At 38.5% G+C, this 24,757-nt stretch overlaps 1 protein-coding gene across 1 annotated transcript; it reads left to right on the plus strand.

Annotated features, from left to right (window-relative positions):
• The first annotated feature begins 19,822 nt into the window (after positions 1 to 19,822).
• LOC147508092 (uncharacterized) lies at positions 19,823 to 23,156 on the plus strand. Its single transcript, XM_086596834.1, has 2 exons — positions 19,823 to 20,623; positions 22,947 to 23,156. Exons 1-2 carry the CDS (start codon positions 19,823 to 19,825, stop codon positions 23,154 to 23,156), a joined length of 1,011 nt encoding a protein of 336 aa, XP_086452960.1.
• The last annotated feature ends 1,601 nt before the right edge of the window (positions 23,157 to 24,757 follow it).

The raw sequence follows: 24,757 nt of genomic DNA on the forward strand, positions 1-24,757 counted from the left end.
TTAATGCTACAATCAATGACAAGCAAATAACTTCTCAATTAATTCAATGGAAAAAAGTATTTAAGGCGAATTTGGCGGAGAGAATACTTACAGATTCCAAATGAGAGTAAGGAACTTGACGAGTTAACATCTCCAAGGCAGTCGCGACCAAGACTCCATATATCAATTTTGCAAGCCCATAGCCATGACTCTTCTGTTGACAACCTACATTTCACAAAATGTATTATGACTTAACAAAACATTACATACATTATTCATGAATTCAAAAGCGCAGATCATCCATGCATTGATTGGTATTGAACAATTAAACCCGACTTCCCAATCAGATTGAAATCGACAATTCCCCCCCTAATGCAGAGTGTAAAATGGCATAAAAAATGCTCACCTCGGGTGCCATCGAATGGAGTCCTTTTGCTAGACTTCACATCATTGAATTTGGTTGCCTCGAAGGTGAACAAAAAGCAATATAAGGTGACAAAGAACTACAATTGCTTAACAAGTTACAGGAAGCTAAGAAAGAAAGAAACCTTTGCCAATCCAAAATCTGCAAGTTTCAGCGATCCACCGGCATCCACCAATATATTAGCACATTTAATATCCCCGAGATGACATAAAAAGAAAAGTGTGTTAGATAGAACTTAGAAGTAGAAGGGAACGAAGCGGCCGAAAATATTGGGAAAAAAAAAAATTAGTCAAATCTAAAAGAGAACTCGGTGCTAAATAACCAAAACACTAAGGCAAGCTTAGAAATCACTTGAGAAACTGAAACCATCCCATCCTAACCATCTTTGAATGTTTAAAATGTTTAAAATATCAGAAGTGGAAATTTCCACCGATATATATAATATTTTCCTTCACGGGAGACGGACTCTAGGTGAGCATCAATGAGATTGAGTTTCTCAGATTTCTCACCTAAAGTGGAGCGGTGGTGGTACTTCAACCTCTGCGCTAGGCGATTCGACCACGCCTAACTTTCTGTCTAAGTCCATCACCGCAAAGGAGTAATAAGCATTAATAACCCAAGTAACAATGAGAAGCGTTAAACAAGATGGAATGAAACCCACCAATCTCTACAAGAAAATGCGAGCTCGGCTTCGAACTTGGGCACATATCGATCGTGTCTAGGGACTTCTCGAAACTAAGAAGAAAACCAAAATGAGTCAATCCATAAAACCCATTTAAGCAATAAGAAGGAATATTGTGAATTTTACCTCTCTTTGAGCATGGGATCATGAATTTTAGGGCAAGGTCGACGACACACCGAGATGAAATTAATTAAACACAATTATAATTCAAGAAAAAGTAATAAAATGAGTGTAACTCCGACCTAGATCAGTTCGGTGTTGTGAACAATCAATCAATCCATGGTAGTAATACACGGTAGTCACCTTTCTCTCTCCTCCTTTATCCGGGCTTGAGACCGGCAATGCAAATTTTTATGAGTTGCATTTGGCGGAGTAAAAAAAGGGTTAGTAAACTTCTCTAAACTGCAAAAGTAACCACAATACATATGAACAATCAATGGCAAGGAGCATACACACATATATAAACAAAAGAGTCCATTCACTACTAAACATATCCATGAACAAAAGATCCATATAAAGGCGCAAACTAACAATAGATAAGTATGCGTCCCTCGTACTTGAGTTCCAAATTAAAATAGAACAAAACAAAGCGAAATTAATCTTCATATTGCAGCTGCCTCCGCCCCAAATCAAGAACCCTCCAAAGACTATATCTCGTAGATACAAAATATCATCACGGGGACCATCATACACGGGAGCATCACCAACCAAGACATTGGTAATATAGACAACCTTTTCATCTCCCATAATATCTCTAAAATGACATTTTTGGCCGTCAGTCTTAACATACCCATTAGCCACGTGTTCACCTTTCCTCCCCAATATCTTCACATTCGGGTAAGAAGTCCTAGAAGGAGGGTTCAAAGATCCATTTCGATTAATCAAATTTGGAACTTGCTGAGTACGAGGGATAGGGACAGAAGTAGAATCAACTTCAGTTGTAGGTGTAGATGGTTGGCCATTTGCCGATCCATTAAGTTTCACATGTTCAAGAATACCTTATACACAGTGAACAACAACAATTACATAAATAAAAAGAAGTTACAATTATGGGAAAACAAGAAATAGCACACAAGTCATAACTTACTGCCATCATAGTCTCCATTCTCGTTTGGCTAGCCAAGAGGTTTCCCACTGTAGACTTCACCTCAGCTAATTCATCCTCGAGCCGATTTACTTGTGCTCTCGTTCAACTAGCTCCTGCGATAGCAAGCGTTTGCAATTGTTTGTTGGACATGCAAGAGCTCAATCCCGCTATCTAATCTGACTCCCTTTATCCTTCCCAAAACTTGAGCCAATGGATCACATGTGATGTCGTAAACCACTTCACCCCCATGTTCACTTGCTTCTTCACAGCCATCGTTTCTTCAACACTTGTAACTTCGATCCTGAAATTTTTGGGGCATATACTTGAGTATGGACTGCAAGACTTAATTAAGATAAATTTTTTACAAACTCACATAGTATTCTTGGGCACGCTCCAAAAACAGTCCCATCTCGATGTTTATGACCATATTTCCAACTATCCGATGCGTCTATGCTTCTTCTCTCGGATTAAGCTTCATCCTACATAAACAAGTATACATAGAAAGTTATTAAGTAGTAACATAGCAAATGAAAGGAAGAGATACAGTAGTGATAATGATACATACAAGTTCCTCCAATATTCTTCCATAAGGTTTCACGCCACAAGTATGGCCAATTAAGTTCATACTTCTATTCTCGGCATTCTTAGCTCACATATCCTTTACTTCTTTGTCATTTCTCATGGATTGCAAATGCTTCCCAATGAATTGGATCAAACCCGTTGGACATGATGAAATAGCTTCTTGCTCAGATTCACAATTCTTCAATATTTTACCTCATGAAAGCATATTTCCAATATCGAAACTTAGGAGCAAACCATTTCTCTATATTTTTCCGAGCCCCCATTGTTGGGTTCACATTGAGTTGGAACTCCTCCTACAAATCACATATATACATTTATATATATGCTATGACTAATATGGTGATGGAAACAAAAATAATAATAAAATAAAATAAAATAAAATAAATAGTTACCATTAACTTTAACCAAACTTCATCTTTGAAAGAACCATCTACTTTATCCCAACTTGCATAAGAAATTGGGACAATAGCTCGTATCCAATAGCCGACTCTACTGCTCCATTTGGCACTATAAACTCCTGTGATCCTACCGTCGGCGTGCGCTATGATTGGCAGCTTACCATTACTAGATCGCAAAGTATTGTCTCCCGCTGATTCAGATGGTTGGGACACATTAGGTTGATGTGAACTGAAGGAGACATCGAGGCATTTATGCGGTGTTGTGAACTGAAGGAGACGCTGGGGCATTATGCGGTGTTGTGGGTGTTGTGAACTGAAGGAGGCGACCGGGCTGCCACGGCGTTGTGAACTTGAAGCCATTATATTAAAACAACCTAATAATTGAAGAAAATAAAGTAAGTTCATCAAAAACTAATATAGCACAAACTTGTTACATAATAAGAGATATTGGCACAACATATAATTAATCAACCAAAGCGAAAAAAAATAATAATAGAAAAATAGAGGTTGTGAAGTGTACATTACCAACAACAAAAAAATAAAGTGCATATTACAACTACTATCATTTCGCGAACTTTCTCCATCGGGGGTAGCAAATTAGGTTGGTCATCAAAAAATAGATTGGACTTAGGTTGGCTTCTAGATCATCTACGTTACTACTCAATCGAGGAGGAGGATGTATGACCACCCACCAATCAAGATTTTTCAAATCATTTGAATAGAACACTTGACTAGCCTCGGAAGCAAGAATGGTGGCTCATCATGTTGATGATGGACACTCTTAAGCCTATTAAAGTTGACCATCACCAAATTAGAATCGGGACAAAGTTTACAACCATTAGTTTTGTCCTCAACCCTCACCCAAATCAATAAAAGACCACTTCATGGAAAGTTGTGTAGTCCAACTCCAAAATTTGCTTGATAACCCCATACCACATGGTTTCGAGTCGACCCGTTTTTTTTGTCTTTCCTACTTGCCATAAATGGCGTAATAGCCTTCATACAAAACACCACTGTTTTGAGTGACAACAGTATCATCATGAGACTTGGTAGAAAAGACAAATCCATTAATGCAATACTTCTTATATGATTTAGCCTTGTGCATTGGCCCTTTAACAAAGCGCCACAAAGTAAGCCTAGCATTATCTTTAGCCTTTAACAACTACACACAAAAAAAAAGAAAATTAACAAAATACAAACAAAACTAAAAGGCTCACCCTAGCTACTACAAATGTAGCGTAAAAAAATACCTTATTGTATAACCAAACAATGAATTAAATGCGAATCTCCGCCGACTTTGCTATTCCTCTTCCTCTACCACGCAGTGGTGCAGCAAGTTACGATACTCACTGCAATTCATTCATGGAAGTCCATATATACATGATTATTCATAAATTACCAAAACTAGTCAAATTCAAAGCCAGAATGAACAACCCACTTGTAGAATTCATCAAGTCTTTCAACTTGTAATCGAAAAATAAGCCATCTCCGTATTTGTATCCATTGTGCCGTTTCTAGCATCACAACTTTGAAGTCGAGCAAAGGCCCTTCATCAATGATCTCACCATTTTCGTCAAGGTGGCTTTACGAGTCAATTTTTATTTCCTCCACGTGGCATGTACTCCATGGCATATCGGACGGATTCGAAACTATATAGGACTCTACAATTGACCCTTCAACATATCGTTTATTGCTAGGTATATTTTTACACTCTTTCATCGCCCTGTTAGTATTGAGAAATGCAATAAGTATAAGTGTGTTGTTAATGCCTATCTTTATAAAAGAAATTGAACTAAAATATATGACATTGTTGACTTCTTGCGCCAAAAAGGATACATCCACCTAGGCCCATAGGTCCACAAATCAACGCTTCATCGGCTAGATGCACCATAAGATGGATACTAATATCAAAAAAAGATGGTGGAAGATGCTTCTCCAGAACACACAATGCTTCTACAATCATGATTTTGGCACCTTCCATATCCTTACGACATAAAACCAACCGAACACAAGATTCTAAAGAATAAAGGCGATCTGTTGAAAGGCTCTTCGCAAGTCAGCGGTTTTTGGAAAAGCATGTTGAAGCAAACAGGCAGCACATATTGCATTATAACATGATGGTCATGAGACTTCATCATGAGCAAAGAAGGTGGGTTGGAACCGACAATGTTGCTTTCGGGTTAGATGAAAAGCCCGAAGGAAGTTTCAAGTCTTTCAAAATTTGGAAAAATGTTTTTCTCATCGCATCTAAGACATAGGAGGCCTTTTGTTTTTCTCGCCTACCGGTATTTAAGTCCTCTTGCATCCACAAACCATCTGCGGATGCCCTTCATCTTCAAATCCTCTCTAGCACCCATGTATCCTTTGTTTTTCAGGTCTAGGATCGGATACAATATATGCTTTCGAAACATTCTTCTCATCGTGCATCACATCAACACAATGTCGAACTTTATGATTTGGCCAATATAATAGCTTAAACAAAATGGATCTCCTATAAAAGCCTTTGTAACTTCAACACTATCATAAATCGATCGTCATCGTCATCATCATCACTATCATCATCATCATCTCTATCAACAACATTTACACTCCCATCAACTCTTGATCGTTTGGAACCTTTTTGGATCTTACCAGGTACATATTTAACGCGGTTCAACAATTTATCAACATCTATTCCTTTAAGACGTGATGGAGGAAGGTTAAGCTCTTGCTCCCCATTGAAGTGCTTACTATACCTAAAGATAGAAAGTGTTAGAACTACTTATTATACCTAACTTGATTATCTAAAAAACAATATTTGAAGTGTTTACTATACCTAAATGGGTGATCACGGATCAAGAAACAAGCGGTAGTTTGTGTACACAATCTTCTTACTACAAGGTAAACGCTCCGAGGGAGTGTTATCACCACAAATAGGACATGCTTTATAACCATGTGTCACACAACCAGATAAGTTTCCTAGAGCCGGAAAATCGTGTATCCCCCACATCAACATAGCTCTCAGAGTAAAGTGTTCCCTCTTGTGCATGTCGAACGCAGGGACTCCTTCTCTCCAGAGCTGATCCAACTCATCAAATAGTGGTTCAAGGAAAACATCAATGTTTGTAGTGGCGCGCCGGTCCGGTATTAACAAAGACATCATCGAAAGTCGGATTTCATGCACAATGAAGGTGGGAGATTGTATGGCACTAATATGACAGGCCAACAACTGTAGCGGTTGATTGAATGCCACGAGGATTGAAGCCATCGATTGAACAGAAGCCAAACATTCGCCCCTCGATGCGAATTCTAGCCATTTCTCTTTAAATTTTGTCCATTGGACTGAATCAACTAGGATGTCGCATATAATCCCATGAAGGTGTTGCTCGAGCATGCCATGTCATTTCCCGTGCTAATGATGGTATCGTATACAATCGTTGGAGTCGTGGACCTAAAGGAAAATGTCTCAATACTTTTTTAGGCACTTTGGATTCCTTCCCTTTTTTACCCTCCACTTTATATCTAGATGATTCGCAATGAGGACATATCGTCAAATCTTTCTTTGTCCCATAATACAAGATGCAATTATTCTCACATGCATCGATGCGCTTTGCTTTCATCCCTAGGTCTGTCAACATTTTCTTCATTACTGGCCACTTTTCAGGTAAAGTATTTTCTTTTGGCAACCAAGTTCTTAGCATAGACAAGAGTGCGCTCACACTATTTCGGACCAACCATCTTTGTTTCTTCAAGTCATGAAGCTCTACAACTGCAGATAGAGTTGTCACGGGGGACCCTCACATGAAGGGTATAATTTTTCTTGGCTTTACTTTTTGTATTGACATACTTTTTTACCCAAATCTGGTTGGGGAACAAAAGGTTGTTCAAAATCAGAAATTTGATCGGTAGCCCCTCCATACACATCACCCCCTTACACCTTCATATGCGCCATAACAAGCATCAACAAGATTCTCTAACCCAAGCCCTCTATCTTCAATGTTTTCATCTTCAACTATGTCTACCACGGGATACGCCCCGATTGTTTTTCACCATGTAAGGACCATATAGTATCACGTTAGATCAAAACCATTTTGAATTATATGCCTTGCCGGACTTCGTCAAACACCAATCTTTTTCCCATTCCGACATGTTACACAAGGACAAGGACATGTTGTCAACCCTTCATATTTTTTGTGCCAAATCAATAAAACTAGCTACCCCTTCCCTATAGGCGGTGCTCACTCGGTTTGGTTCATGAATCCACTCTTTTCCGAATCGGCGTGACATTCTACCATTATGTAGATACAAAGATAAGAAAGAAAAAAGAAAGATAACTCTCGAGTTAGTTAGTTAATTTGAAGCAATCATAGATGACTTAACACTATTACTACCAAGCTCAATTACTTGTCAGTCTTGAAAGATTTTCAATAGAAAGACTTGACAATTTTTTGATCGAGCAACTATTCTACCAACATAAATCACTATTCTACTAATAGAAATCAGGGAGACAATGACTTCAAAGTTCAAAGCACATTCATAATCAAACTATGTCAAACGTCAAAGCATTCACAAAGTAAAATAACACTATCCTTGTCATTAAGAAAATTTAAGACCTGCTTTCGTAAAACATTTAGATCAGAACTTAGACCAACCTAAGTTAGGAAGCCAGAATGTTTGAATTCAAGCTACCATGACTGAAAATGGATACAAAAATGTTGGAACACTAAAGCTTGGGATTCATTATACTTGAACATTTTTAGAACAAACACATATTTTAGTGTTTCAAACATAGGGTACTCAAGATTATATGACCAGCACCACCAGTCCACCACTATCGTCACCGAGAAAAAAACAATTAACAAAAAGCCAAACAAAACCCCAATGTCCTAAATAGATATAAATATTAAACAATTCAGGCACAAATTATGAATTATGAATGGCTAGCTTCAAACAATCAAAAAAAAAACATAACTTTATAACTTCAAATCCTTAAAGCTAGGATTTTTAAAAAAACAGAACTTTACAATTTCAAATATTTCAAGCTAAGATTTTATGCAAAAACATTGCCTAACTTGATATAGAGATCTTTGTCAAACATAAAAATTTTGTAAAAAAAAAAAAAACAAAACAAAACAAAAGAGCAAACATTAAGAACATACCCTCCAAAAGCCGAAAGTTATCTGTCTAAGAGAGAGACTTCCAGAGCTAGACTTCAATAACCTTCTCCAGTAATCCTTTTGCCAATTTATCTATATCAAAACATAAACCCAACTATATTACAAATAACTCAAACCATTAAAAGCAAAAATATCATTTTATTATTACTATTATTACTATTAAGAACTCATATTACTATTATTATTATTCCCATTACTCTTTCTTTCTTTCTTCTTCTCTTTCTCTTTGTTGTTTCCTTCTTTATATTCATTTTTCTTCTCACCGATTTTGAATATATCTCTCCAACGTTTAGAAGTTGATGATAACTTCGACTTCTGCCCCGGGTCGACTTCGGCCTCTGGGCTCGGTTTCTTGTTCTAGCTCTAATGGAACTGAGTTGGGTTTGGGGTCTTGGGAAATGAGGTGTAGAGGTAGAAGCACACCATCTGCTATCAACTCATTGAGAAAGAAGATGGAACATTAATTGAAGATAAGGATTGGGGTCGTTTTGTTTCATGTTCTTCTAAGTTTGGTTTGTCTTCTAAGATAATCTTGAAGGCTTCATTTCCTATAATTCAGTAGATTATACACACTTTCAAATCATAATTAAAATATAAATCAAGGATACATGAAAAATAGTACAAGTAGTCAAGTAGTAGAAAATTCACATATGAATTTCATGAAGTCCGATCTAGTTACTAACTAATTACAGTGGGATCACTTTTAATGATGTATACATTACAATAAATTAATACTAAAAGGAACACTACATAATAAAGGAATAGCAAGTACTCAAGTTGCAAATAACTTAGGCAGCAAACAACAGAATTGGACTCTACAAGAGTACAAATATATGGCATAGTTTAGCTTAATTATTTGAAAACTCACCACCAACTTCTGTTATTCTAATTAAGTACAAAAAAACTCCACGTATAAGACCCCAATATGTCCCTTTAGCATACACAAAGAAGTCTCATTCATAGAAGAAACAAATATATTCCAAGTTTCAAGTAAATTAAAAACCAGATCCCAAAGCTAATCTAATGAACGTCATTAGTTCAGCAACCCATAACAATTCAAACTAATTTGAACTCAAACCAATATATAACTAGCTCGCTCAAGAATTCTTCCAGTTAAAATGACCATCAAGATGCTAAAACAACAAAGTTTTTCCTTCCCTTACTACCCAACCATGAGTAAGCGTGGACCAATGAATTCGGCAGGGACCTACTTGAAGCGATCGCTTGGTTTGGTTGGATTTGGAGTGGCCAATAGTTGGGTAACAACTACCTAGCCTATGGTTTCAACAAGTGTTTGGTTTGATTAAATAAGATGCTGCAAAAGGTTATACAAATACTAATTCAAAAATTGACAAGCTCAATTCGTGCTCACAATGTAAGTTAAACAAGGCTTGCAGTACATATCAGTTCACTGTGACTGTAATGCTTAATACGCTATACGAGCGCGCAACCATAAACCATGACAAAGTATTCTCCAACAAAGGGTTAAATGTTTAACATACACTTACTGTCGAATCCCATTCCGAAATGATGCAATTATCTTTAAATCAGTCAAGACACTGGCCATTTGGCCAAAAGCAATTTGAAAGGCTATTTCACTTCAAGTCTTCAACACAGAGAAACAAGAGTTAAAGAATAAAACTAAATTTCAACATAATAAATCAAAAAATATTGTTATGGGGGACAAATTATTTGAAAAACTCAAGAACTCCGAGACTTGTTCTCCTACCCAGAGAAACAAAGGTGCTCCTACCATGAATCCAAGAAAAACCAAAACCAAATCGATCAAAACTAAACAAACACCACTCAGGATACCCAACCACACCAAAAAAGAAACAATTTTTATAAGCAAATATGAAGAAATAAATCAACTACAAAACTGGTTCAATCTTTTCCACACAAAACATTAGTAAATTCAAACTAAGTAAAATAGAAATTTGAAAACCCTAACCTTATTTCAACGATTAATCGTAAAAAGCGATTGGAAAGTTAATATCTTTCTCGGTTTCTCCGTTAAATCGGGTTTCTCGGTTTCTTCGATCGGCGTCTTTGCCTTCGAAAGCAACTTTTATTTAGGCCGACAAATTATCTTTTCAGAGCATTGGTGTGAAGTTGAGAGGAAGAGCGGTAGAGGAGATGAGATAGTTCAGAGAGAAAACACGGTCCCTTAATTGTAATTTTTGTATTTCGGGAATCTTTTGGCTTTTGCCATCACTTTATTTAGTAAACCTCCTCAACATTTAATTGAAATAATTATCAAAATATTGGTGACGGTTTTAGCATTTTAGTGACGCCTATATGCCATCACAAGAGTCCTAACGCCCATTTGGCGTCACAAACCAGAAAAACCCAGTGTTACAAAAATGTTGTTTTGGTGTAGTTATATGGGCATGGCCCGTGTGGCAAAGAAAATGTAATTGGATTTTTGGCATATAGTACTTTATTTTATTAAATTGATTAATAAAGTAGAAGTGGTAAGCAAATTTCTAAACAGTTGGATATTAAATTGATATGTAAAAATCAAAGTTGGTTGATAAAATGCAATTGGCAGTTTGGTAGATTGTGGGTAAGAAAAGATCGATCAAAGGATCGGCAGTTAGTTTTTTTTCTTTTTTTTTTTTTTTTGGCAGTTTCAATATTCAAGAAATTGGTCTCAAGGCCCATTTTGGATTCAAAACAATTCTAGAGGGCAGAGTTTTTTTATAATGACTCACAAAACTATTTTCATCAATGAAATAGCTCACGAACCCAATTTCTTGATTTTAATAACCCTCAAGAACAAAATAAGTTGGCTTGGTTTATTTTATATTTCTTAAATACCACTTTTTCCCTTTCCTGTTAATAAACAAAATTACGAGTGAGAAAACCCAAAACCTATTTCTTCTCCAACTGACCAGACATTTTGATTCATTACGCACCTCATCAAACTACAAATCAAATCATTTCCCTATTTTAATCAAACGAAATTATGAGAGAGAAAACCCAAAACCAAAGTCGATAAATAGACAAAGTTGTGCGAAGCTTTAGTTATTTTAAAGAAGTTGAACAAAGATGGCAACTATTATCCAAAAAATCAAAGACATCGAAGACGAAGTACCACACCATTATCATTTTATTTTTTTTTTTTTTTTTTTTTAATTAAACTAACCCTGGTGGATCTTTAGCTCAAATGGTGGAGCACTTTGGAAATATCCAAAGGTGATGGTGGTTCGATTCCACCAAGATCATCTAAAATTTTAACGTTAATCAAACAATGATTGTTCATTTTTTACTATTGAACACGTATTGTTCATACCTACTTTAAGTATGAACACGTATTGTTCATATCTGTTTTGTATGAATAATCAATGTTCATATCTGTTTTTGGTATGAACATTTATTGTTCATATATGTTTTGGGTATGAACCATCAATGTTCATATCTGTTTGGGTATGAACAATCAATGTTCATATCTGTTTTGGGTTCATGTTTTTTTTTAAGTAGGTATGAACAATCAATGTTCATATCTGTTTTGGGTATGAACATTTATTGTTCATATATATTTTGGGTATGAACAATCAATGTTCATATCTATTTTGGGTATGAACATTTATTGTTCATATATGTTTTGGGTATGAACAATCAATGTTCATATCTGTTTTGGGTTCTTGTTTTTTTTGGGTATGAACACGGATTATTCATACCTAAGGAAGGTATGAACAATCAATGTCTATATCTGTTTTGGGTATGCACATTTATTGTTCATATCTATTTTGTTCATAGTCCAATAGGTATGAACACTCATTGTTCATAGCTAATGTTCATAATTGGGGGTATAAACACTGAATGTTCATATCTGTTTTGGGTATGGACAGTTATTGTTCATATCTGTTTTGGATTCATGTTTTCATAGCCACAATCAATGTTCATAGCTGATGTTCAACATGGGTAGGTATGAACAATCAATGTTCATACCTATTGTGGGTATGAACAATCAATGTTCATAACTGGATCAATGTTCATACATGGATAGGTATGAACAATGCATGTTTATAGCTCAAATAGGTATGAACACTCACTGTTCACAGCTAATGTTCATAATTGGGGGTATGAACAATCAATGTTCATAGATAATGTTCATACATGGATAGGTATGAACAATCATTGGTCATACCTATTGTGGGTATGAACAATCAATGTTCATAACCGGGTTGTTTCGTTTGGGTCGGGCCGTTTATTTTTTTTCTTCAGAGGTATACTTGACCTTTCATCTACCCAAGTCGTTGTTATTTTGCATCAAGGGTAAACTTGAACTTTCATCCACCCGGTCCTTGTGAGTGATTAAAAAAAAAAGGTGTCATCTAGAGTTCCTTTTTCAGCCGATTTGTCCTCTAAAGTTGCTCCCTGTTCAATATTGGCTAGTGATGGTAGTTTGATAATAAAATGATTAAAGAAAGAAAAGTGGTCAGCATTGGTATTGGGCTTTTGCTAGTGGGCTAATTAGATATTAGGATCAGCCAAAACAAGGGAACATCACAGCGTATGGGCGGCATATTTATCTCAATCTCAAAATCAAGAATATTTCTTGCAATTCAAAGGGATCAGCATTTCATAGGATCAGCAGTTCAAGGGGTCAGCAATTCGTTGGATCGGCAGTTTAAAGGGATTGGCAGTTCAAAGGGTCGGCAATTTAAGGATCGGCAATTGTTTGATGTAGAGCATTGGGTTTTTTGTTAGTATTAACAATGGAATCTATTTCTATTTTTGTAGAGCTGAAATCGATAAGTTCGGGTGGTTTGAAAGTGTATTGGTGGAGTTTCAAAACTGTTTGGTTTGGATTATTTTGATCGGCAAAACTAGTAAGCTACCCTGTATAGTGTATAATAAGTCGGCTTGAATTTTGAAATTCAAACAAGTTATAAAAAGGAGAAGATAATCGGTGATTGGTAAGTTTATAAATTGATATGGTTTGCATTTTTGGTATCGGTTTCAGTTTCTAAGCGAATTGGTGGATTTCGAAAAACTTGTCGGGTTTTGATTGTATCGGTTTTCAACAATGGTGATTGATCGGCAAGTAATGAATTTGTTTGTGTTTGAGTAAATGAATTGGATTGACTGAGTTGACCAATTTGGCTTGATTGGTTATGATTTGATTGTCAACTTTTAAGCTTAATTAGTTCGATCGGCAATAGAATAGGTTCGACAAGGAATATAATGGGAAAAGCATCAGTTTCTCTTATCAAAGGATCGGAAAAAGGAAGGACAACAGTATACAGCGACAATTAAAAGGATCGGCAACACCTAGCGGCAATTCAATTCAAAGGAATTGACAATCCCCAAATCAATCGGGAATAGAATAGATTGCTAATAAAAATAAAGGAACTAGTAGGATCGGTTGGGTATTCAATACCAAGTTGGAAACTCGATATATTACGTCGTCGGTCACCTCAAAGGATCTGCAAATACCAAAGTTTGAAACAGATTAGAAAAGATCGGGTGTTTAAACATATTAGTAGTTGATCGGCAAGTTCAATTACATTTTCAATCACAGCTTCAAACAGATATCTAACTTGACAAGTTGTTGAATTCGATATGCAATTGAATTGGCTTGGTAGGGAATTAAAAGGAAATAAATTGGTAGGTCTAGTGGGTATGCAAATCAATATGGATTAAGAAATAAAACTTTCAACAGATTTAGAAAAGGTTGGATGCTCATTATCCAATCAATATGTTGAAAATGATCGGGAATTATGCACACTGACAGGCTATTATAAACACTGACAAGCTATTAGGAAGTTGATCGGATTGAGTCATTAATTGGATCCGCAAGTTAATCTATCGAATAATTGTAACTCAACTCAACACCTGTTCAAACAAACTTATCGGTTTCGAAAAAATTATCAGTCTTGGGCATTGGTTGGATATAATTTTTATCGGTAAATTGAGGTGATCGGTTATTTGTATACTATTGGGCTACTGAGTATACTGATTAATTGTTCAAAAAGCTATCGAATAAAACTTAGATAGCGAATTTGTGGACAGACTTGTCCACAAACAGCAGCTTCTCAATGGTCCAAACACTTTGTGGGCCAAATAAACAGTTTTTTTGTGTAGGTAAACAGTTTTTCGGGGTAGCCTCTCCACCAATCAGCACATGAGGTCTTGTGGACAAGAAATAGTTGTATGTCCACAAAATTATTCTCTAAAACTTAACTTCGAATTTGCAAATTGAACCACATTTGGATTTCGAATTGTAAGTGAATTGGATAATTTCGAAAGGTGGTTGGTTTCGAAACTTCAATATGGATATGGACGATCATATAGGAATATTGGAATACCAACAGGATTGGAACTAAGTTTTGGGGACAACGAACTTGATCGAGTTTGATTGGGAATTTGAAGTGTGTTGTTCAAGTGCTTAGTTTTTTTTTTTTTTGGGTAAGTGAAATTAGGTTGACATGAAATTGGAATTGGTTGATTTTTCGATCGGCAAATATAAATAGTTCATAGTTCATATATGATTGGTGATCTACAGTAGTGATTAATCGGCAAACAGATATAGGTGCTACGATCGGCAACTTTAAGTTTTAATTTGAAATTGATAAGCAATTGAATTGGGTAATTGGGTTATTCAGCAATAGTGATTGATCAACAAATTGTTTGATGGGTAATTGAATTTCGATCGAGATTGACTAAGTAAAAAGTATAATTAGAAATCAGTAATTAAAGATTATGTGGAATTTTAAGTTGGCAATTTGTACAAATTGATCGACATATACGAACTGCTGAGGCAATAAGAACTGTCCAGTTTTTTGTCAAGTTTTGTAATGAAACTTGGGGTGTCACCACCCCCAATGATAATGTAATGAAACTAGGGGTGGTCGCCGCCCCCATAGTGTAATGATAATGTAATGAAACTTGGGGTGTCATTGCACCCATAGTATAATGATAATACAATGAAACTGGGGGTGTTGCCACTTTCATAGTATAATGATAACGTAATGAAGTTTGGGGTGTCACCAACCCCAAGTGCAATGGTAACGTATTGAATTTTGGGGTGTCGCCGCTCCCATAGTGCAACGATAACGTAATTAAATTTGGGGTGTTGCGCGACCCCAAGTGCAATGGTAACATATTGAATTTTAGGGTGTCGCCGCCCCCAAATTGTAATGATAACGTAATGAATTTTGGGGTATTACCGCCCCGAAAGTATAATGGTAATATAATGATATTTGGGGTGTCGCCGCCCCTAAAGTGTAATGATAACGTAATGAAATTTGGGGCCGCCCCCATAGTGCAATAGTAATATAATGAAATTTGGAGTATTGCCGCCCCCAAAGTGTAATGATAACGTAATGAAATTTGGGGTGTCGCCGACCCCAAGTGCAATGGTAACGTATTGAATTTTGGGGTGTCGCCGCCCCCAAAGTGTAATGATAATATAATGATTTAATGATTAAAATGTATGAATATAATGAAATGTTATGAATGCTAATTTAAATGTATATATGTATGTATGAATAACAAATGAATTATAAATGTAAAAGATATTTAAGACGCCCCATGTATGAAAATAGAAGGTCTTTTGTTTGATGATAGAGTGATAGTCATTATTGCAAGATTTTTTTGTAGTGAATCAATATGCCTTTGAGGCAGAATGATTGTAAGTATCATCATTCTTTGAGCAGTTGGTCAAGCACTTTATGTTGTACGGCTTATCCATTCTTTATTTAGGATATAAACAGAAGAATATCGATGTGAGGGAGTAATATTCACAACCAATGAATATCAAACACATGTCTAGCACAGGCGTAGATACAGATCGACCCTCGATCCTCGTCCTCTCAGCTCGCTTCATAGCGACTCAACTACGGCAATCGATTTGACTAAGCATTAGTCAGCCGACCTAAAATCTTCGTCACACGAGCTCGCACCATAGTGACTCGCTACACACGAACGACCTCTATCGAACAGCGATCTCCTGGATTCTCGCTTACACCAACAGACAATAACGTAAGTCTTAAATACCATCATCAAGACCGGATCTTCATGCATGCTTCAGCATAAATGTCCTTAACTCGTCATCATGGCGCGCGAGTGTCATGAAGACCTTGATCTAACTTGATGCGCGCGAGCCGGAGGTGCAAACCCCTTGCCTATGTAAAGAGGATGAGGAACTACATCTGACCTGATTCAAGTCCCCCCCCCCCCACCAGAGAGAGAGAGAGAACTTGATACGTAGGCAGTTCGTCCACACAAACTCGGTCAAACATAAACATCCACTCCATATCCTTTAAACTATTTACATTTGTAGGGTTAAACAAAATACAACCTTTACATTGGTGCCATCTGTGGATCGAATTACTTGAAAATTCATATACTCAGAATTTGCATCACTTCAAACAATTTTCTTAGATTCCCAAATTTTCAAGCCCACGAAGCATGGAAAGCCTTCAAGAACAAGTGCAGAATATGGCTACCCAGATGGAAGCCATGATCAGTAGTATCGCCCATCTCTGACAAGAGAATGCCACTCTCAAAACCCAGGTCGATTCTCAGAACCCAAACGGAGTCACCGCTGAGGGCGGGATCAATGAGGTCAACCAGCATATCAATGACCTCTCCCAGAGGATCGACCAGAACAATGGAAAGAAGGACGCCACTCAGGTCGTCCATAAGATGCTAAAGACGTACCGCGTGTCACCCTTCACACTCGAGGTACTCAGTAAAGCCTCTCCTCAAGACTTCATCCAACCTAGGTTCGCAATGTATGACCACAATACGTGCCCGGGTTAGCACGTAGCTCGCTACATTCAGAGCCTCGCACTCTACAGTGCGCAGGAGTTCGACCACCTACAGTGCCGCTTATTTCCAGCAAGTTTAAAGGATGGAGCTCTTGATTGGTTTTACTCATTGGGACCAAACTCCATCGACAGCTTCGAAAAGCTAACTGACCAGTTCGCCAGCCAGTACGTCCATAACAGACGTCAAATTGCCGACCTAAATTCACTTTTCCAACTATCCTAGAAGAGTGACGAGCCAATTCGCACCTTCCTCGGACGATTCAAGACAGAGCTACTGTCCATGGAAAGCGGCCTCAAGGAGTCGTTCGCCACAGTAGCTTTCTCCAATGTGATTAGGAAAAACACTGAGTTATCCAGGTCGCTCATGAAAGAGCACCCTGAAACACTTGACGATCTGTACGCACGAGTGGAGAAATACATCAAGCTTGCCGAAGGCCTCGAAAAAGAAAGGCTGAAGGCAGCAGGCAAGGTAGCTGCGATCTCGGATGCGCCCCATCTTCCAACAAGCAACCCAGGCAACAGGTCCAGCAGACCAACACCAAGAACCAAAGCAAGAGAGAGTTCGTTGTGCTTACAAGATCTCCAAGTTACATACTGGAGAAGCTAAATAACACAGCTTATTACCGACCTGAGGTAAAACTCCCAGAGGACATACCAGGAAAGCCGTACTGCGCTTTTCACAAAGTAAAGTGCCACGAGACTAACGAATGTCGGGGGCTCAAGAGCTACCTTCAAGACCTCATTGAGGCAGGGCATATCAAGCACTACACTGATATACCTGATGGCGACCTATGCCACAAACTCTTGGCTCGCTAGGAGCGAAGCTAAACTCCACCACGCCCAACCAACAGAGCTCGCTCTCATGCTAGAGGACGCTCAAATGAGCGATCGCATCATGAGCGTCGCTAACACTCCTCTGACAGAGACACCGATAGAACAATCAACATGATCACCTTCTAGGATGACTCTGTCACGTCCTCCAAAGAAAAATGGAGACGAGTAGGCGCCCTCCAGGAGGTCTACCAGTTCTCCTCACAAGTGGCCCCCATCCCTCGCACAAGTGGCCGAAGCTCAGGAGACACATTCACGGAGGCCGACCTCAACAAGGTGTGTCTCCCTCATAATGATGCCTTGGTAGTCCACGTCAAAATTAGCGACTAGACTATCAAACGCGTCATGATCGATCTAGGCAGTTAGTGCAATATCCTTTTCTATCGAACTCTGAAGGAGATGAACATGCCCAAGTCGGTCTTGGTCGATCTAATAGTATAGCCCCCCTTTATGGCTTTAACGGGTCACGCGCTGATCCAATAGGGGATATCATTCTACCTCTCTCAGTGGGATCACACGAGGACAAGGTCAGCATCAACACACGCTTCAGCGTCCTGGATGTCAACTCGTCCTACACGGCTATACTAGGACGGCGTTGGATCCATAAGATGGAAGTTGTCCCATCAACACTTCATCAAGTGTTGCATTTCCCTGTCCCCAGAGGCATGATGGAGCTCCGAAACAACCAGCTCGATGCTCACAACTGTAATCAGATCCACTCAGTTAGCAAACCTACTGGGGAATCCCTCAGTAACAAGGGAGAGATCGCCAAAACCAAGCTGGAAAAAGACTTCATCTCTGAGGTCAAGACATTGATCAACACCCCCAGTATCGAGGTTGCTAAAGAAAACACTGGGGGCTCGGCAGAAAACGTCCTTCTAGGACTCCAACCCCCAGAAGTCGCTCCACCCATACAAGCAGAGGACACATTACAAGGGACCAAGATGCTAGAGGTCGAACAGCCCACCGAAATAGTTCCCCAGACCGAGATGAAGGAAAAGGTCAACCTAGGAATGGAGGATGACCTCAAGTTTGTTTATGTAGGAGCTAACCTTGATCCTACTCTCAAGGCACAACTTGTAAGCTTCTTATCATTGAATAAAGATGTTTTGCTTGGTCGTATATTGATGTGCCCTAAATCGATCCTAATATTGCATGCCATAAGTTAAATGTGAACCCCAATGCTAAACCAGTTCGCCAACGACCTAGGAAACTATCTCTTAGGTTCAGAAAAGCAATAAATGATGAGATCGACAATCTCAAAAAGGTAGGCTTCATTAGGGAGGTGGAATACCCCGAATGAATTGCTAACATAGTAGCAATCCCAAAAAAGAATGGCACAGTTCACCTGTGTGTCGACTTCACCAACGTCAATCAAAATACCCCCAAAGATAGTTTCCCTTTACTAAGAATCGACCAGCTCGTTGACCAAACCGCTGGTCACAAGCTCATGTCATTCATGGACGCCTACAGTGGCTACAACCAAATTCTTTTGGCCGAAGAAGACTAGGAGAAAACATCATTCATAACAGAATAGGGCATCTACTACTACAACATCCTCCCATTCGGCCTAAAGAACGATGGAGCTACCTATCAAAGATTGGTCACCAAAATGTTCCAGGACATGTTAAGAGACACCATGGAAGTATACATAGACGACATGGTTGTAAAAAGTAAGAAATTTGGAGATCACTTAGACCATCTTGAAAAAGCGTTCTCCAGACTCAGACGAACTCAGATGAAGCTCAACCCAGATAAATGCATCTTCGGCGTGTCCTCCGGGAAATTTTTAGGGTATCAAGTATCCCAACGAGGGATAGAAGCGAACCCAGACTAGATTCGAGCATTCCAAGATATGCCCGATCCAAAAACAAAATAGCAAATACATAAATTGTCAAGAATGGTGGCCGCCCTAAACCGATTTATATCAAGAGCGTCAGACAAGTGCCGACCTTTCCTGCAACTCCTTAAGAAAGGGGAACAATTCTCCTGGAATGATCAATGCCACCAAGCGTTCTCTACTCTCAAGGAATATTTGACAACACCACCTGTGATGGCAAAACCGATTGATAATGAAATGTTGGGGTTGTACCTAGTTGTTTCCGACTTCTCTATCACCTCAGTTCTCTTCAAAGAGGGCCAGAGCGCAGAGAAACCGATCTACTTCACAAATAAGACTTTGCTTCCAACTGAGAAGAACTATTCCCACATCAAAAAGGTAGTACTGGCACTACTTTATTCAGTAAGAAAGTTCATGCCTTACTTCCAAGCACATCCAATCAAAGTGCTCACCGACCTGCCACTCAAAAAGATCCTTCTTAAAGCCAATAAGACAATTTGCATGGCAGTATGGGCAGAAGAACTCGGTGAACACCACATTGAGTTCGCCCCAAGAACATCTCAGAAAGGTCAAGTCGTTACTGATTTCTTAGCAGATTTCCCAGTTAACGACCTCAACTGGGAACCAGAGGAGAACGTCCTGACTACTAAACAACGGGACCAATCGGTATGGTCACTATACGTGGATGGAGCTAGCAATCCAGGTGGTAGTGGAGTCGGCACAATCTTGGTATCACCAGATGGCTCCATGGTGGAAAAGTCAGTTCGCATTGATTTTGCGACATCCAACAATGAAGCAGAGTACGAAGCCCTAATCATAGGACTCCATATGGCATTAGAGCTCAGTGTTCAGGAACTCAAGGTCTTTAGCGACTCACAACTGGTCGTTCGCCAGGTCGCTCATGAGTATACCACCAATGAAGGTAACCTTCAACTTGTAGATCAATTATTACCATCTTTCAAAAAAGTCACCATACAGCACTTTCTACGGGACGAGAACCGCCACGCTGACAGCTTGGCGTACCTCGCAACCCAAACACCGAACTGTGACCCTAGGAAACTACTCATTGAAGTAGTCGACCGACCTGTTTACCAAAATAAGCACGTCCTAGAAGTTACCGACCTATGCCCACTATCTGACACCTAGATAAGTCAAACATGGATGCAACCTATCATAGATTACATTCAGCTAGGCAGAGCACCAGAAGATCGCATAAAGGCCAGACAGGTTAAGTATCAGTCAGGTCGCTACTGCCTCGTCAACGGCAAACTTTTCTGAAAATCAGCTGGAAGACCCCATCTGAGGTGCATAAGCCCAGAATAAGGTCAGACGATTTTCGCAGAAATTCATGAGGGAGAATGTGGTAACCACGCAGGAGGTCGCTCTCTGGCTCATAAAGCGATCTCACAAGGATACTTCTGTCCGCGAATACAGATCGACGCCAAGAAATATATACTCAAATATGTTAAGTGCCAAACATTTGGCCATAACATCATCCATCCAGCTCGGGAACTGATCAACATTACCAGCCCTTGGCCATTCCACATGTGGGGTGATAAAAGGTAAAAATGCTAGTTTTACCTACACGTAAGAGACGAAACTCAAACGTAAGTAAAACTAAAGCTTGACGGTACGATATTATCAAAGTTATCTACTCTCGGTTATCAATGTAATATGTAGAGTAGAGAATTCATTCTACTCCTAGTTCTTTAGAATTCACGTTAACTAAGATTATCAGTTCTCTCAAAGTCGATGAGAGTAACGATGGAAACCCAATTATACTAATACGATTGAAATACGAAATTGATGTTCTAAATAATAAAATGACAATTAAAATACTAAAGTTCAAATCTAGATAAAGAATTAGGGAAATTTGATTCCACCTTGAATTCACTTAATAAACTAGCATAGATTGTTGTAATCCAATTCTTTACGTTTTCACATTAAGAATTGGTCGTTCTAATCCCTAATTATTCATGGCAATCTCTACCAAATAATAACTAGCATGTGAGGAAGTTTAACCCATTCTCATGGCGAATCAATTACCTTCTAGAGTTGAATAGAATCTTACAACTATTTCTGCACTACACAATCAAGTTTTCATCAAAGCTTCCTCAAACCCCTCTAATGGAGATTTAGCTTTGATTCATCAAACTATCATTTCAAAAACAAGAACAAATATAAATACTCATTATTGAATAAATAATTAAACTTTATAAATCTAATCTAACAATAGTCTAAGAATCAAAATGGAATAAATCTGAATTTAAAACTAATTTAGAACTAAACTTATGAATACTAATTATCAATCTAAAACAACTAATTCTATGAATGCAAGATTGAATTAAAACTAGTAATGATTATTAACTAAATCTATGAATTAAAGCTAACAATGATTAATGAACTAAAACTAGATTTATGAATAACTAACTAATTTTATTGATCTAATGAATAATAAATAAATGATTCAAAACTGAATTCAAAACAAGGTAATAAAACTAATTAATGGAGTCTAAAACTAATTTTTCTGAACTAGATCTAGGATTTCTTTGATACTAAACTAGCTAACTTAATAGCTAAGCTTTTGTTTGTTGATATAGAAGAGATCAGATCCCCAATTTCGTGCATGGGCTTGGAGCCATGTTTTGGGCCGGAAAATCGAGCCCAAACCCAATTTCTTCAGTCCACAAAGGGCTTTTCAACTGGAATTTACTTCAATAGGCTTTTTGTCCACTTCTGCTCCTCTGATTAGGGCAAGGCTTAGACCATTGGAAATATCTTTCCAAGCCGGTCGTTTTAACGTAAGGTAGACCCAATTCCGAGGTCTGAGTCCAAAGATATGGCCTTCGGAAGTTCTACTGACTTTTATACGTTGTTTCTGCCCGCGTTGACTTTGACTTTTTAGCTATGACCGGGCTTTAAATGGGCTTTTTCTCCTTAGATCTTGGCCTTTAATCATAGAACTTCTTAACAACCAACTCTTGCTCCATTATCTCGCAAAAGGGGCACATTTCTACACATATCCGACTCCAATGCCTGAAATATATAAGAACATGATAAAAAGCACTAACTCTTACTTATTAATCACATAATTGGTCAAAAGTGATATTGTTAAAGGGGTTAAAACTACAGTTTTGGGCTCTTATCATGGGGCTTGGACATCATGGATTTATTCATTCCATAGAAGAGCACAGGCTTTCGGTTCATCCTAGCTGCAACAGACTACTTCACCAAATGGGTGGAAGTGGTTCCCATGGCACATGTCAAAGAGGTTAATGTCAAAAACTTCATTTGGACCAACATCTTTACCAGATTTGGCCTCCCCTACACATTGGTGATGGATAATGGTTCTCAATTCAAAGGAAAAATGGTGAAAGAATTCTTGGCTAAGTGAAAGATCGTTCACGCATTCTCTACTCCCCAGTATTCCCAGAGCAATGGTCAAGCGGAGGCTAATAACAAAGCAATCTTAGAAAACTTGAAAAAGAATATTGAAAAGAACAAAAGCTAGTGGCCAATGCAGCTAGAAAACATTTTATGGGCTCATAGAACGACAGCTCGTTCTAGTACAGGCGAGTCACCATTCACACTATGTTACGGTACTGAAGTCGTTACCCTACTGAGCTGACCATTACAACGACTCAATCTAAGATCGTCAAATCTGGTCAAAATGATTCCATCCTAGCTCGAGAGGTCAACCTACTTGAAGAACGACACGACTTAGTAGCTATTCGAGTGGCATTCTACCAACAAACCTTGAGGAAGACGTATAACAAGAGAGTTAATCCTCGAAGTTTCCAACCTGGCGACCTAGTCTTGAAAAAGACTAAGGATGACTCGAAACTAGCACCAACTTGGGAGGGCCCTTATATAGTGGAACGAGTCGTTGGCAATGGAGCATATTGGATCAAAACCCAAGAGGGACAGGCACTTCTGCGTCCTTGGAATACTTTCTTGTTAAAGAAATTTTATCAATAAACAATTCCATTTCATGAATTCTTACTCTTAGTATTAATACTCACTTTTTATTTTGCATCAATGCACTGTAATCTCGCAATATTGCCAAAATCGACGCACAGCTCGCTTTTAGGAGCAGAACGCGCACTCGAACTTAAACGCTCTCCGAAGCTCAAACGTTCTGAATGACAAAACGCTTACTAAAGCTCAGAGCTACATATCTCACAGGCTTCTTAGCCTTAACACTTCTCGCTAGTTTGAGACCTATACTTCTAGGGTCAACTAAGCGCAGAACGCTCTCTACGGGCAAAACGTTCAAACGAACTTAAACGTTCTCTGAAGCTCAAACATTCTGAATGACAAAACACTCACTGAAGCTCAGAGCTACATAGCTCACAGGCTTCTTAGCCTTAACACTTCTCACTAGTTGGAGACTTATACTTCTATGGTCAATTAAGCGCAGAACGCTCTCTAAGGGCAAAACATTCAAACAAACTTAAATGCTCTCTAGAGCTCAAACATTCTGAATGATAAAACGCTCACTGAAACTCAGAGCTACATAGCTCACAGGCTTCTTAGCCTTAACACTTCTCGCCAGATGGAGACCTATATTTCTAAGGTCAACTAAGCGCAACACACTCGCTAAGGGCAAAACATTCAAACGAACTTAAACGTTCTCCGAGGCTCAAACGTTCTAAAGGACTAAAAAGTTCAACGAGCTCAAACGCTTCATAACACCCTATGGCATCCTAGACAACGGGATATATATTTCCAGGTTAAATTCCTACGAAAATATATGCAACAAGACGAACATACTTCAAAGTACGCATGCATTTCATAAAGTGCAAATACGAACTGCCTGAACTCACTCAGGAAACCAATTCTATAAAAACTACCGAACTGCCACTCAAGTGGAACCCAGTTCGTCCCGGTCTCAAAAATAAAACAATAGATAAGTCGAACTGCCCAAGTTTCCCTAGGGTATCAGCTCTTAATGTATCTGAGCCAAGCCCCCACCATTTTAAAAAGCAAACTGCC

This window comes from Coptis chinensis, chromosome 3 (genome assembly GCF_015680905.1).
Source record: "Coptis chinensis isolate HL-2020 chromosome 3, ASM1568090v1, whole genome shotgun sequence".
Classification (NCBI taxonomy): Eukaryota; Viridiplantae; Streptophyta; class Magnoliopsida; order Ranunculales; family Ranunculaceae; genus Coptis; species Coptis chinensis.

What these genes read in the sequence shown, in the direction of transcription:
- LOC147508092 (XM_086596834.1), top strand. Translation starts at nt 19,823, where the DNA reads ATGGTGGCCGCCCTAAACCGATTTATATCAAGAGCGTCAGACAAGTGC. An exon ending in TCAGTGTTCAGGAACTCAAG is followed by an intron (nt 20,624 to 22,946) that starts GTCTTTAGCGAC and finishes TTCATTCCATAG; the next exon opens with AAGAGCACAGGCTTTCGGTT.